Genomic DNA, 16,601 nt, shown 5'->3' with positions numbered 1-16,601 from the left:
GATAAGATAGTATAATACATACTCCAAGTATCGAAATGCACGCCATCGTGTCGTCGGGATTCATACCCCGACACGATGGCGTGCATTTCGATACTTGGAGTATGTACTATACATGTATCTTATATGAGATTAATCAGTGAAACTTTCGGTGTATGTTTATGTGTATGTATGGGTATGTGTGTGTGTGTGTTTACATCCTTATATATATTTTTGTTGACATATATTTTTGTTGTTACATTTTGTAAAAAGTTGTTATTTTGGATGGACCGTTATTGTTAACGTGTGCCGCTGTTTCAAAAGTGCTATCCAATAAGTATCTAGGCTCTATCTAGACAATAGCAAATGTATTTCAAGAATTTTGAAATAGGGCAAAGTATGAAATTTAACGAGTAGCATATTTAAATGCGATAATTAATAATTAAAAAAAAAACAATGCTGATGACTGAATATTTTTTTTAGTTTTTGTTTCAATATGTCTATGAAACCAAAAGCCATGCTTTAAATCTGTCCAATATGTTATAAAATTAAATATTAATTGAAAGCGATAGAATGTCTATAATCTTAAAATTTACTTTTATATATGTTTATTAGTTTTTATTTCATTATTAGTCAAGTTTCAAGGCTAAGTATGCCTATATGTATAAGTCATTTCAATCGGACAAATGTCTAAAATAAAACAGGTCATTAGCGGAAGCGGCGCTTGGCTTCATTCCTCGCTGGAATTTGACGAAACCCAGCTAACAACTTTACGTTTAATAATAACTTTGCGATTTGGTATTTTAAACGTTATTTTGTATAATTATGAATAAATATTTATAACGTATTTTCTGTCACATATTATGTTGAAAACGTTGCTGTAACGCGTACTTTGCTTGATTCCTAATACTGTGGTCTAAAGCACAATTTCGGGCCATACTAAGCCATAAGACTCTCCACGTGATATGGACGCTATCGGGGATTCTTATTCCGTGTCTATTTCCGAGAATTTCTAGTCGGCGTCTTGGTTTCGGGATCACCTGTCCGAATTGTCGGCCCCTATGTTGGTAAATTTCATGAACCAAAACTGATATAAACTGTCTCTCAACTCTCTGTATGTCTCTGTCTGAAAGTGGTATATTTTTTTATTTTGCTCAATATTTAGATCGCTTTTGCTCGTCAACCGTTACGTCCATACTCATTTATTCAGAACTAAATTAATCTGATCTGAATTTTATAATTATATTCTTGAATAATGTTTGAGGTATTCAAATACTATGTAGGCCTACCATGTGCTAAGCAATTACGATCAGGGAAAAGTGTAATTCCACTGTTCTGAATACGATTTATAACATCATAGACGATAATGCTCTAAGCCGTATGAATGTTTGTTTTGTTGTGTAGGGGTGTATCCCTGGCTTAAGTAACTGGACCTCTACATGGTAATGCGCAGTTGAGACTATAAAAGAGCTAATATTTTTGGGGCCAATAAAATTATCCTAAGTTGTAGATTTTTTAGTCAGTACCAAGGATCCTATTATTGAGAGGGCGCTACACAAAGTCTGTCAAGCATAATTATTCTTTCCTCATCGGAGACAACATACACTACTACAATATACTACGCAACGAAGCTGATTTCATTTATTGATTCACAAGTTTGTGTTGGACATTAACACTTATTTCTTTTATGAAGATCTATTTGACAGATTAATGTAAGTATACAATGTTTGTTAATTCGTACTAATGTCGATCAAGTCCAAATTATCGTTTAAAATCAATTAAACATTAAGTGAGTATTTATGTAACAAACAGAAATAAATGTGCAAGTACTGTAAGTGGGTGCAATTTGTATTATTGACGTGCTTCTTTGTCCACATGTTATGGCGCATATGGGTCTTTTGTACTATTGCTATGTTATGTCTTCGTTACCTTATTAAATGTTAACTGGTCATTTCTTTAGGCTGTTTGTTTATAATTTTAGATTTTGTTAATCAGCTACATACACGTACTGGTTTTCCATATTGCACTAGTAAAGTTTTATGCCCGAAATCTAGATGTGTATAAGAGACAGTATATATATATGGGAAATTCTAAATAAAAGAAACCAGAATGTGAAAGACCATTCTAAAGTCTAGCTGCCACAACCACAACAAATTTTTGAACAATTATGAAAAATGCATGGTTAACAACAGTGGAAGAGCTGTTAGAATAAATAATAACTTAAAAGCTGCATCGGCAAACATATATATAAATAAAAACTCTTGAGGTGTCTAGTATTGCCAAAAGTAGTTTAAAAAAAATAGTAGTATGTCCGAAAACGTTCGTGTACTCAATAAACTACTTCAAATCTACTACTTTAAATTCAATCGGTGTTGTAGATTTGGATCCACTTATGTCTCATCGTAAGAATAAATAAATAAGTAAACGCAGACACAATAAACTACTACGATAGGCTACTTTGACATGTAGGAGACAGAAATATTTATTAGCGAAATTTTCGGCAACTCATGTTACCTTCGTCATGGCTTGAGTATCTACGGAAGCGCCTAAGTGCCATCCTACTAGACGACTTGTCAAGATTAATTATATTGACAAGTCGACATAATATATATATATATCATGCAGAGATAAATTTTCCTGCAAAGACTTTGTATTGGCTCAAGAACAAGCTTTAAAATGTTAACACTGTGTACAAAGGAGGGGGGGGGGGAGCTGCTGCTCCTACGGCTCCCCTACGTATACGTTATTGTGCCTCTGAACATTTTAAACTCCCTTTGGTACATGTTGATTTGTAAGTTTTTAACCATACCGGAACTTATGTTTACTTTTTTAAGACGTATTAGTAAAAAAAAACTCCCTTGTTCTCTAGAGAGTTGAACCCGATAAACCCAACATGAAGTTCCGCAACGCTAACTGCATAAGAGTGAACTTAAAGGACGTGTTAATTTGGCAAATGTTAAACTACAGTATAATTCTCTAAATTAATTTAAAAAAAAAAACATTTAAAAAAAATGTAATTCTTAGGACTTGACCCCGGTGAAGTCCATAAATATATATATTTATCTGAGATAAATTTAAAACTTCGCGATTTCGCGATTGCGTCGGGGACAGCCATCTACGCAGTGCAATGATTGCAGTGAAAACACTGTATAGCGGCTGTGTAGCGATTTTATGGATACAAGCTTTAGATGAGCTGAAATGATGCATAGCATTTCGCGATTTAAAACCTATCTCGCCATGACAACATATACTTTTTACTATGACGACTTGGCAAGATATTCTATCTCGCCATAATGACATGTACTTTTCTGGAAGTCAACTTGGCAAAATAATGTATCTTGCCATGACAACATATACTTTTTGTAAAGCCAACCAGATAATCTATATCGTCGTGACAACATATAATGTTTATTATGTCGACTTGGCAAGGTAATCTATATCGCCATGACGACATGTGCTTTTCTGGAAGTCAACTTGGCAAGATAATGTATCTCACCATGGCAACTTTTAAAAGTTGATAGGTCGACATGGCAAGGAAATTTATCTGTGCATGTCGACATCATATGTATATTGTGTCGACTTGTCAAGATAATTAATCTTGACAAGTCGTCAAGTAGGATGGTACTTAGCGCTTCCGTAAGTATCCATGATAAACTATACAAATATGGAGGAATTAGTTTAGAAAATTCCTCCATGATACAATGGATATTGTATAGGTCTATAAACAAAGGGTTACATGGTCTTATCACTAGCAATAGTTAATAAGGAGGCTCTAGGTCTGACAGAAGCAAATAAATCAGTAGCAGGTCAGTGTGACAAAACAAAGGAATGCTAAACAAGGAAATAGGCGTATAAAAAACAAAAATGGAAATAGAACAAAATAAAATGCACAGAAGCCGGTGATACAAGAAATAAGAAATATGTTTTTCTCTTGATCCAAAGAGTAGTAACTGATAGAGACTTGATCTGTTTGTGTGTGGAGGGAATGTCCTATAATTAGGGATATTTTGTAACTGTCCAGAGACGTTATATAAACTATGCCCCCACCCCCAAATAAAAAAATGAAAGAAATATGTTTTTCTCTTGATCCAAAGAGTAGTAATTGATAGAGACTTGACCTGTTTGTGTGTGGAGGGAATATCCTATAATTTGGGATATTTTGTAACTGTCCAGAGACGTTATATAAACTATGCCCCCACCCCCGAATAAAGAAATGAAAGAAATATGTTTTTCCTCTTGATCCAAAGAGTAGTAACTGATAGAGACTTGACCTGTTGTGTGTGGAGGGAATATCCTATAATTTGGGATATTTTGTAACTGCCCAGAGACGTTACATAAACTATGCCCCCACCCCCAAATAAAGAAATGAAAGAAATATGTTTTTCTCTTGATCCAAAGAGTAGTAATTGATAGAGACTTGACCTGTTTGTGTGTGGAGGGAATATCCTATAATTTGGGATATTTTGTAACTGTCCAGAGACGTTATATAAACTATGCCCCCACCCCCGAATAAAGAAATGAAAGAAATATGTTTTTCCTCTTGATCCAAAGAGTAGTAACTGATAGAGACTTGACCTGTTGTGTGTGGAGGGAATATCCTATAATTTGGGATATTTTGTAACTGCCCAGAGACGTTACGGTACATAAACTATGCCCCCACCCCCAAATAAAGAAATGAAAGAAATATGTTTTTCTCTTGATCCAAAGAGTAGTAATTGATAGAGACTTGACCTGTTGTGTGTGGAGGGAATATCCTATAATTTGGGATATTTTGTAACTGTCCAGAGACGTTATATAAACTATGCCCCCACCCCCGAATAAAGAAATGAAAGAAATATGTTTTTCTCTTGATCCAAAGAGTAGTAACTGATAGAGACTTGACCTGTTTGTGTGTGGAGGGAATATCCTATAATTTGGGATATTTTGTAATTGTCCAGTGCCCAGAGACGTTACATAAACTATGCCCCCACCCCCCAATAAAGAAATGAAAGAAATATGTTTTTCTCTTGATCCAAAGAGTAGTAACTGATAGAGACTTGACCTTTTTGACTGAAATGTATTTCGTAAATGCGTCGCTGGCTGACCGGGGTCTTTCCTCCCTCTCCCCCACATCGAGATGAGTTATATTCCTCATGTGTTATCCAATCTTTCGCCAGACGATAAAATCAAGTTTGGAGCTCTGATACTAGTGAAAAGGATCCTGTGCTTTGTACGACCCACATTATTTCTTTTTGTAATTATAGATAATCGATAATGGATATTCAGGAGAACCACATTCATTCACTTGAAAATGTACAAGAAGAGGAAAATGACGGCACGAGGCTGATCAAAAAAGATGAAACTGAAATTACACCAAACAGGTATCCGATATATATTTTTTTTAAATACAGGACTTGTCGAATGAAAAAGCAGCTACACGTATACTATACAGACGGTTCCGTTGCTGTAACATGAATCCCAAACCTGGTTAACTCCACTGATAGATTTTAGTAGCTGGTGCCAATTAAAGGTTAAACATGACGATAAGCTCATGGTAAACATTGGACATTTATACAGAAATAAAATGTACATAGTGTATAAAAAATATATATATATTCGATTGAATTGTCTACAATTACCAGACCCCAGGAACCTATTAACATTATTTTTGCTCCAAATCGGCTTAGTGCAGTATTATCTGGACTGGAAAAAAACAAAAACAAACAAACAAACAAAGCCCTTTGAACGTCGAAAACGCCGAAGTTAGCCCTGACCCCAAGGCTCTGTACCCAGACACAATAAGTTAGCAGGGCCCGAAGAAACCCGGAAGGGGCCTGATCAGGCCTCCTTTTTACGCCACTGCTACCCACTCCAATGGCTACCAATTCAAATGTGGTTGTCTCGAAATGCTAAAGGAATACAGAAAAAATCTCTAATAGAAACCCATGGTCTTCAACATTTTTTAGGACCCTTGGATTGGACAACTTCTTTTTGAGATTACATTTAAAAACCCCATTTCTATCTTTTATTTTATAAAAATATTTTTCAAATTAAAGACCAAAGCTGCTAAAGACCATGACGGGTCCCAAAAGTGATCTTTAACTAAAGGGAGACCTGTACAATAATTTTACAGCATTAATCACGTGACGTTTTTCTCATTTTTATAATATAGTTTTGAAGTAAGTCGACTCTTAAGTAAATTCTACGGAATAGGAACGATCCTGTTTAGTGTAGCAATATACACAGCGGTGCTAAAAGGTTTCACCGGCGATCGTAAATCGGGACTCACTACCCCTGTCGCATACTACTACATGAGCATTCTATTCGGGCTCAGCATCTTATTCATGGCTGCTACATTTATCAACGAGTACCTGTTGTATCGTCGCAATGCCGCAGCAATTGAAAAGGAAATTGCTCCACAGTCAACAAACGTTTACCTGAAAGGTTCGTGTGAAATGTCAAACACTACCGTTCCATGAATTTAATTATGATAATAATGACGATGGAGATGATGATGATGAGGAGGAGGAGGAGGAGGAGATATAAATGATGATAATGATAATGATGATGGTTATGATGTTGCTGATGATGGTAATGATAATGATGATATTAATAACAGTGATGATAATGCTGCTGATGGTGGTGGTGATGTTGATGATGATGATGATGATGATAATGATGATGATTATAGTTATTGACATATTATAATCTTCAAGGAAGTAATGTTTTATTTCTTTTCTAAGTTTATCTTTCATCTTTTGGTGTTAGAAACTGAAACAAACCAATTCTTAAGCTAGCTGAGTATTGATTTTGTCAATATTGAAATTACATCTCACGACTGTTCAATTTGCAAATAACAGCAATACAAACATTGCCATCTTAATAAAAATTAATTGTTGTGGTTGTTTCTTTGTTTTGATTGCATAAAAAGTACAAATTCACATCCATGTTATTGCGTGTATACATTTACATACAATAAATAATATAAAAAATGTATAACTTTCTATTGGCAAGTAATTAGGACTATAAGGAAGAAAAATTAGTTATTGTCATTGCATCCTCCACGATGGCCGTCAAAATATACAGTGGCGGCGTCAGTTTGACCGATAGAACGAGGGGTAAAAAGCTCAGATGAGTGGCCAGGCGGATCCAACAAGCGTAATTTGGCCCGTGGTCCATAAGCCCTAGTGGTGGGGTCATTTGCAAGCTCTCAGATGCTCAATGTGGGATTTGAGAGATACTTTCACAACAATTTTAGAATATCATAATCCATATGGGCCTATGCACAATTTTCAAAAACTGATAGTCTTAAAATCCGAAGTAGGCAATTCGTATACTGTTGTTTTATTACCGCCAAAAATACCTATCATTTTAGCCTACGTCGAACCAGGAAGCCCGAACATAAACATAAATAAATAAATTGTTCACTTTACAGTCGGTCTAGTGATGTTTGGCATTGTCGCCATTTTGTTTCTACTAATTGGGTTCATGTGCTATTTTGATGTACCACCTAAGTATCGTGACGCTGGTGAGTCTTACTTCGACATGATAGGCCTCGTTTTCCACGTTTTACAGATAGCTTACCTGTTGCGTTACTCTAGGGTCTGCTTTCAGCAGAAGCCCGTTTTTATCAGGTTGGTTTTTAATTTTTTTTATACGAAATTACTGTAATTTTTTAGACTCTTCAAACATCGTGATGTGAGTTTGTTTTTTTTTAACAATAATTGCCTATCTTCATCCATTAGTTCATCATCATGCCAGTATATGGGTAAATCACACAAATTTGTTAAATAATGAACGATCCATGAGGCGTGAGTTAAGTGCAAACATATTTAGATTGTGATTGGGAGTGACTTAATTAGAATTTAATAAATCGAAATGTGACAAGTATTCATAGAAAACCGACAAAGCAAATTATTACAAAGCGACATAAACTACAAAACCTTTGCTAGTCGAAAATAACAATATTGCTATTGTATTAAATCTTATTGATACTACTGACAATTAGTTTAGTTTTGTATTACCGCCACAATGATCAAAACTTTATCATCCAGTAAAGAAATACTGTATTTGTATATAATGGTCATATTTTTAGTCTAAATTTACATGCGACAGTATAATACGACACAATTATACATTATGGTCATCTATAGGCCCTACAAATTATAAATGAAATGTGTGTGATTAATACAGTACTAAAAACGAATTATTACCATACATGTTAAAAAAGTGAAGAAAATAGAATTGATGTGCCATGGGCGGATGGGGTTTCGTGATCAAACAAAAAGTGCGACACAAAAAAGAGTAAAAATAAGAATAATAACATTGTATTTAAAAATGCATGTGTATTGTTTGTTTGAATCTTCTTGTAGATTTGGTGTGATGCATATGATCGCTACCAACGTAACTTATTGGCTTCAGCTTGTTGCTTTTGATACAGTCATTGACTTTACTGAAGACTACAGAAATAATTCGTTTTTCAATTGTAAGTGCAATATAGGCCCTATAAACCTACAGATACATAACGTATACACATCTTACAGCAAAGAGATCTAACTTACTAATTACAAGATGAGCAACTCGATAAGTCCTAAGTGATATTATGAGGCGTACAATAATATTATAGGGGCGGTTTGGGGAAGTGGTTACAATTTGGGCAAAGGTCGTGGGGGATTGAACCTCTCGCTGTTATTTCGCTTGCGTACTTGCAAAGCATTATTGTTATTAATAATAATAATTGGCTCAATTTCCAGTTTCCCAAACATTTTATGAAGTGTATACTCTAGAGTCTAGGTCAACGTTCTTCAAACTTTAAAGACTGGGTCCTATAAATATTTCATGTATTTAACCGCGTCCAACCCGCCGCCTGGCGACGAGTTAAGTACTGTAGGCCTTTCCCAAAAATCAAGCGATTTTTAGTGAACATGCTACACTCTATACATTCAGCCCTTACAAGAATTATAGTTGCCAATTTATCCAATCCCGAACCCAAATAAGACTCTCATTTTGAGTTAGTAACCGTGATAACATTTTTTAAGGAATTGTATTATTATTCCTTTTCAGTTTCACCGTACTCGGACGGCAAGAATGTCTCAACACTGAATAAAATTTGTTCCAAAACTAGCGGTTACATGACTGCATGTATCATCGAATACTCAATAATTGCCGCCACCTTGCTACAGATAATATGGGGAAATGTGGGACAAGTTAGACAACCAGCAGTAGAAATCACCCCGGTGCATAAACACTCACTGAAAAATGCTTTGTACGGAATTGCCACTGGCTCAGTGTTTTTGGTTTCGGTGATCATCTTTGGTGTTCTCAGCGTTACGCTGGACGACGAAAGAGTCAAACATCTCGTTCTGCCCTTCTCTGTTTTTCGTATTATAACATTCATTTGCATGTTAGTTACAGTAATCGTCTGCCTACGAAGTGTACACCGCAATTCCTGTAATGCTTTAGGTGCATTTCCACCAATAACGTTCTCCACGAACGATTGTACTCTTCTGTTGTTTTGCCTTAGCTTTTTTATTTTGGATGATCTTTATAGTCTGTTAGCGGTCATTGTAAGCAAAAACGGCAATGCTTTAGATATATTTAATTGCGTGCTAGGCTTAATTGTTTTTATTCTACAATCTGTGGTCATTATAATTGGCCTGTACGACAATTCCGTCATACTAAAACGTAAAATGCTTATCCGTCAGCTACTTATGTTTTTGTTTGTTGTGAATATCTCGTGGTGGATATTTAGTCACTATGAGTTAAAACACGAAATGTTGTTTTATGTAATCGAGCCAAGCGTGTACACTGAGCTTCTCTGGTATATCATTAATCACATCACAACTCCAGTGGTTATTTTGTTTGCTTTTCACTCAAGCGCCTGTATCTTTGAGATCGTTGTTTCAAAAACTAACGGGAATGATATTTAGCAAAATGGTGGCCAGGTCCGGCTATAAGTTTATGAAAAGATTAAAAATTGTTAATCTTAATATTAATGTAAGGAATACTATGTTCACGGTTTAATTAATTTTATCTATAAGTTTATATCAAATCCTACTCATCAGTAGTGTTCTACCAGAAGACAGGTTCCTCAATAGGTCCTATTCCATTATTCTCGGTTCCCTGCATTCCTCTTCAACTCATTGTAACTTCTTCAATTCCGGCTATCATCAAGCATCATTATTCTCACAAAAAATCCCATTAAATTACATTAATTTAAAAATTTGATATAGGCCTATTGTTATAAATATTTGTTTTATAAATTGAATAGAATTATAGCAGAATAACATAGTATGAACCCTGGTGTATTACAATTTACTGTATAACAATTTATTAAAATGAGTTAATTGTGTATTATAATTATCATGACTAAATTATCCAATAAACAAGGCAATGGAAAAGAAATTAAAAGCTGTGGAAATGTGGTTCTACAGAAGAATGTTGAAGATCTCGTGGGAAAAGAAAATGACAAATGGAGAAGTGTTGCAAAAAGCGAAAACAGAAAGGCAGTTGATAAACACCATAAGAGAAAGACAATGGAGATTTGTTGGATATATTCTAAGAGAAGAAGGTGGAATTGAAAGACATATCATCGAGATGGAATTGAAGGGGAAAAGGGCGAGAGGAAGGCAAAGGATGAAGATGCTTGATTGGATGAAAGAAAAGCTGAATGTGAAGAATGATGTAGAGCTTGGGAATATTGCGAGAGATAGAAAGAGAGGGAAAAAGACAGGACAGACACTGACAGACAATCCATGAACGCCTACGGCATAATATAAGAAGAAATTATCCTTATACTGTACAAGAAACAGGAACAAGGAAGAACATTGCAGAGAGATAAATATACACCACAGTGATTTGTAATTTTTTGGAGTAGGGTAGCTCAGTGGTTAAGATGCTTGCCTTCTGATCCCAGGGTCCTGGGGTCAATACCTGTCACAGCAGGACTTTTTCTCACGACCAAAAACAACTCCACTCCCTAAGCCTCATAAAGAGACATGGTTTACAATGCTTCATTCTTATCCTTTAAATGGTGAGCGTATTTGCTGTTGGATGTGAAGGAAGTAAATAAATATTTAAAAATAAATAAAGTAGAAACTAGAAACATAAACACTTTGCAAATTCCTGTAAATATAAAACTTCGGCTATAGAAAATGTATTATAAGATTGAAAACCTTAATATAAATTTAAGGAATACTATGTTCACGGTTTAATTAATCTTACCTGTAAGTTTAATATATAAATTAGATATATTGTTATGAATACAGTATTTGTTTTATACTGAGTAGAATTATGTAAGAACAATATGGTGTCTATTATAATATGTTATAAATTACTGTAGGCCTATTGATTAAAATGAAATACCGTAAAACCTCAATAGCAGTGAACTTTGGATGGGCTTCTTTTCGAGGCTACATTTGAAAAGTAAAGAAGGGGGATTTTTTTTCAAGATGAATAATGTAGATTTTTGGAATTACTACTATAAAACAACAAACAAGGCCACTATAACATCAGTTTGAATCATGGAGTGTATTAACCGGTATTAAATAACCTAAACTGCTGTATAAACCAAGCGTGTTTTTAATTTATTTTGTTACTTTGAAATTCATGTACAGTATGTTCCGTGTAAAAGAAGCTCATACTATTTTGTGATAGACTTTTTTTCGAGGCTACTTTTGCAACTAAAGAGGGGGGTTTGCGAGATGAGTTTCTTCTCGCGATTAAGCTCATTGGGCTTTTATTCGAGGTCTTACGATAGATATATACAGTTACTTAGGTATAGGCAGTGAGCCACTGCAAAGCACTGAAACCTGGGCTATAGAGGTCCGATCGATAAGCCTTAAGAGATCTAAAAATATAACCTAAATAATCCAATTAAAGTTTCAAAATGACCCTTTAATAATAATATAGGATTTAATGTTCACGCTACAATAAATAAATTGAAATAAACATTACATATGGTATTGTTATACACATGGTATTGTTATTGCCCGTCATAACTTTAATGTTTTTTTGCTATGCAGATTGCATTCTCCTACTTAGTTTAACCTCATCCGGACTTCAGGTGCTAATTAACTATATGCCAATAAGTATATCGTTGAACATGGTACGGTACGTTTCAACCCAGCTAAAACATTCTGTTCTATCCTCGGTAAATGTCATTAAAAAAAATGAACCCATCTGGTCTCAGCTGAAAAACCATATTTTGTCATCCGTTGAAAAACTAACTTAGGCCTACGTTGGTGTTACTCTTTCATCAAACTTGAAAGGCAATCGTCATGTAGATGAACCTATTAGAAAATGTCAACGGGCCTTTTCTCATTACATTGCGTCGGCTTTTGTAAAGGCGAGGACAACAATGATGTAAAAGTTTACTTATGGAACTCCATTTTAGCTCCTATTTTAACCTACGGTAGCCAATGTGTTGACTTAAGCGACTCCTATATCAATAAACTTGACAAGCTACAGAATAGTTACTGAAAGCTGCAATTGGTATACCAAAATTTTGCCGAAGCATCCCTATTATTCACGCAATTGACGTACCAAAAGTCAGTAATATAGTTAAATGCTTTCAGTTAGACCCCATGGCCCAGATATTTAATAGCAATTCTGCTTCTCGGTTATTTTATTCACTTATTAAATTCCTATTTTAACAATGTTATGTCTCATCTTAAGGGCACCTTAGTCTCCCGTGTTATAAATTTTGCTCACAACGACAACTTTGGTTTATTAAATCCATTTTTTATGTTAAATACTGTATGCATGTTAAGTCATACTTTAAGAATAATTTTGTATTGATCATGGAATCTGTGATAGTATTAAGTCCTTATTATTTATCAATGATTTAGATAGTATTTATAGATTATTATTGCATTTTTAAACATTTTGCCTTATGTTGTACTTTATTATTGTTGTAAAAACTTGCTTCTCCTTCGGGAGGTTTATGGAAATAAATAAATAAATAAACAAACATTATTCATTATGTTCATTACATTTTATCTGTGACGTGCTATCAATTTATTATTTTTATTGTTATTTGAACAAATTTTACATCGCCGCAGGATTCTCTTGAAATGTGTTATGAAGTCTCTACGTTATTCAAATGCAGCACCCCAACACCAGACACCGCCACTGACTTTTTAATTATAGGTCTATTCCAGCAATCCGACAGTAGTCTGTTTTCCTAGTAGGGCCTATGTCCTAAATTCGCTACAAACATCAAATTGGGAGCTAGAAACGAAAGAGGAAAAGCCAGTCACCACCCATGGAGACGTACGACCAGCGATTAAGACATAATTTCTTTTTATATATTTGTTTTAATTAACTTAGGTTTAGAAGAATAGAGGGTGTACGAAGAGGCACATATAATGCTATTTCACTGTAGACATAGATATAGATCTATGTAGACTTGCCACGTCATGATAAGAGACTAAATTTTTATTTCATTGTTGCGCTGTGAGACTCGTTAATGTTGTTTTTAGATTATATTTCAATGTTTTTCTTGAGAATTGGTTTCAGTATAATGGTTGTTTTATCCTCCCAGGGGACTTCGCATGGTTAAAGGCGCAAAATATGCACAATAACTATACAAGGAAGTAGGCTTATTTGATCAATGTTATTCGTCAAAGATAGGCTAAAATGCTTTAGTCTGGTAATATTAATGATTAAAGGTTTTGAGAGACATTTGAAATGCGGTCTCAGTTTGTATAAGCCTCAGACTAAGAACAGACAATTTTAGTTTTATTTTTAAGCAAGCATATCGTGAAACAAAATATAACCCTGCATGACTTGCATTATTTGTAGGACAATCGAAATGTACTTTTATTAACACTGTTCTTTAGTTCACTAACTTTTCATTAACATGTCACATTAAGTACGAATGTTGTTGACGATAAAAAGCAATTGTTGTTGTCCATTAAGTCATGGCTTAACCTTTGTGACCCCTTTAATGAATGAGTTTCATTTCAGCCTCTCTCTGGGGTGGGTGCAGAGGGTGCCATCGCACCCTTCTAAATTGTATGAAGAAAAATAATTGTTGTATTGTATTGTTGATATGAATTATTGGTAAGATTTTTAAGGTACATGAGAGTGCAATTTCCGGGCATCTAGAGGTCCATATTCTTAAAATTGTCGCACCTCAGCCCAAACCATGTTGAGGCTGAGGTGAAAAGGAATTCAAATAAACATAAATAAATATCTCGCAGGGACTTATCCAAGGAGGAGCCGTGTTCCCCACTCCCACTCACTTCCCCCCTCCCCACCTTTGTACACGGTGTTACAATTTTAAAGCTTGTTTTTGAGCCAATACAAATTCTTTCCTGGCATTCAAAATAAATACTTCTAAAACATGTAAATATGCATCAGTACACGTAATAATAATAATAATAATAATAATAATAATAATAATAATAATAATAATCGCGTAATAATAATAATAATAATAATAATCGCGTAATAATAATAATAATAATAATAATAATAATAATAATAATAGTGTAGTTTTATATAGCGCACATATCCATCTAATGTATAAGATGCTCAGTTGCCTTGATATGTGAACTAGGAACTCGATCATATAGGCCTATCGGTCTAATAGAACACGTAGGCCTAAGCGTGGTTTAAAAAAATCTTAAATTCATAAATCAGGCCAGGTCTTCTTATAGAAATGTGATACTGTTATGGTTCAGTTTGGTTTTTATCCTTTTGCAAGTTTCTTTAATAATACCGTACTACTACTATTAGAATAATAATAATAATGATGATGATGATGATGATGATGATGATGACGACGATAGTATTGATAATAATATTAATAACATTAAAAGTGAAGAAAATTGTGCTAAATGCGAAAAAAGTTGTGATTTGTTGATCATAATTATTATAGTATACGGTAGTTAGTAATAGTTAGGCCTAAGTTGTCCTGGATATAAGTAAATCCCTGATAAAAGATCATGAAAAATTTGTTGGCGTTTCATTTTGACTATACAATGGTGATGTGATGATAAATTTTTACTATAAAAGTGTCATTTCCGGTCATCTAGAGGTACTATTTCCTCAAATTTTCTCACCTCAGCCCCAACCATGGTGGGGCTGAGGTGGTTGTGAAATCACGGTTTTGAATTATGCAAAGTAGGCTACATATACTCAAAGACGATGTTTTAAGCTTTGTTTTCTATGGTATATCACACACAAATTAATAAGATCTCTATGGTTGCCAAAAATCCCTGATAAAAGATCATGAGAATTTTTTGGCGCTTCATTTTGACTAATGGTGATATGATGATAAATTTTTCCTAAAATTTTATCGCCTCAGTTCCAACCATGGTGGGTCTGAGGTGGGTGTTGTCTCGCAAAATGTCCTTCTCCTCCACCTTTCAAAACAGATCTGTGCACTTCCCTGGGTATGACATTAAACTCCTGACTCGGAGTATGTCTTAGTGACTGCTGAGGCGAAGGTCCATACATTTGTTTTTAGCATGTGATCTGGTTTTTCATGCCCATTTTTCGTGGTTATGACTATTTTAGCTTAAAGAATGTTTTGAGCAGAGGTGGATACAAGACCCGCCCCCTCCCCTCATTCTTTAATGACAAAAAAAAGAAAAATATATTGAAATTTAAGTGTGAGAGTGTAATTTCCGGCCATCTAGAGATGTCCTAATCATAAATTTACTTACCTCAGCCCCAACCATAGTAGGGCTGAGGTGGGTGGTTCCTCGGTCTGTGAAAGTCCCTCCCTGGTTCACCTCTCTTTCGAATTCCTGGATCCGCCACTGTTCGTTTATTATATAATTATTGCTGCGCTTATTTTTAATGCGTCTATTGCAATTTTCACTTTATCCTCTCAAAACAGTCCTAATAAAAGAACGTTCAGAGTGCGCTACTTCACAGGGGATTCGCCCCCTGGACCCCGTCGGGGTCCTACGTAATTCGCATAACGGCTCCCCCTCCCACCCATTTCTCAGACTTATGGTACTGAAGCTCATTGTTAAATCATAGAGGTAAAAACACAACTAAGGTTATTCTGCAATACGTCTATTGGGTTTTATCATCAATAACATTCACACATTAATTTACATGGGAAAAAGTTAGTCAACCAAAAACAGTGCTCATAAAAGTACGTTTCCATTGTCCTACAAATAATGCAAGCCATACAGGACCCCAAGTTGTTGTTCTGATCACTGTGTTTCGTCAATAGCCTTATGAGTCAATCCTAAGATATAATACTGAAAGAAGATCGAAATAGTCAAAACCCTTTTTTTTTAAAGTCATACAGTTAGCATTATATACACTGATTTTTGTACTGCTAAGTTCCGTCGCTGTGTTTTGTTCTGTTACTTAGGTCGATGATTGTTCTATTGTTGTCAATGATTATACTTTATCAGAGACTCATGAATACCCAGTATGCCCGAAACGACATTAAGATATCAATGGTTATGTATAAATGGCTAATATGCCCAGGAAAGAGATTACCGTCTACTAAATGCAGTACGCCCAGATTTCTTAACTCATTCATACCTCTTGCAATAACATCCTAACATTTCATCACAAGAAAGTACTATTGGTATCGTATTTTGCATTCTTTTTTGGAAAATAATTTTTATGATTATGCCAGTTTGTTGTTTGTGAAACCAAACATTTAGTATTAT

General features: G+C 34.8%; 1 protein-coding gene across 2 annotated transcripts in view; it reads left to right on the top strand.

The window, feature by feature from the left end:
- The window catches only part of LOC117120321 (proton channel OtopLc-like), a 14,654-nt gene extending 3,131 nt beyond the window's left edge, over positions 1–11,523 (top strand). Inside the window, exons 1-6 of one of the 2 annotated variants that reach the window (XM_033265342.1) lie at positions 1,565–1,688; positions 5,220–5,336; positions 6,128–6,399; positions 7,391–7,589; positions 8,328–8,440; positions 9,019–11,523. In XM_033265342.1, the coding sequence (XP_033121233.1) occupies positions 5,230–5,336; positions 6,128–6,399; positions 7,391–7,589; positions 8,328–8,440; positions 9,019–9,884 (1,557 nt within the window). In that variant the 5' untranslated portion in view covers positions 1,565–1,688; positions 5,220–5,229 and the 3' untranslated portion in view covers positions 9,885–11,523. Of the gene's footprint in view, positions 1–1,564; positions 1,689–5,219; positions 5,337–6,127; positions 6,400–7,390; positions 7,590–8,327; positions 8,441–9,018 lie in introns of those variants that run through there. The other variant, XM_033265343.1, reaches the window with a different exon arrangement.
- Positions 11,524–16,601: the final 5,078 nt, after the last annotated feature.

This window comes from Anneissia japonica, unplaced genomic scaffold (genome assembly GCF_011630105.1).
Source record: "Anneissia japonica isolate Jap-2015-1 unplaced genomic scaffold, ASM1163010v1 scaffold2236_len207018_cov178, whole genome shotgun sequence".
Lineage (NCBI taxonomy): Eukaryota > Metazoa > Echinodermata > Crinoidea > Comatulida > Comatulidae > Anneissia > Anneissia japonica.
Note: the sequence above shows the minus strand (reverse complement) of the source record. Positions and strands in the feature narration are given on the sequence as shown.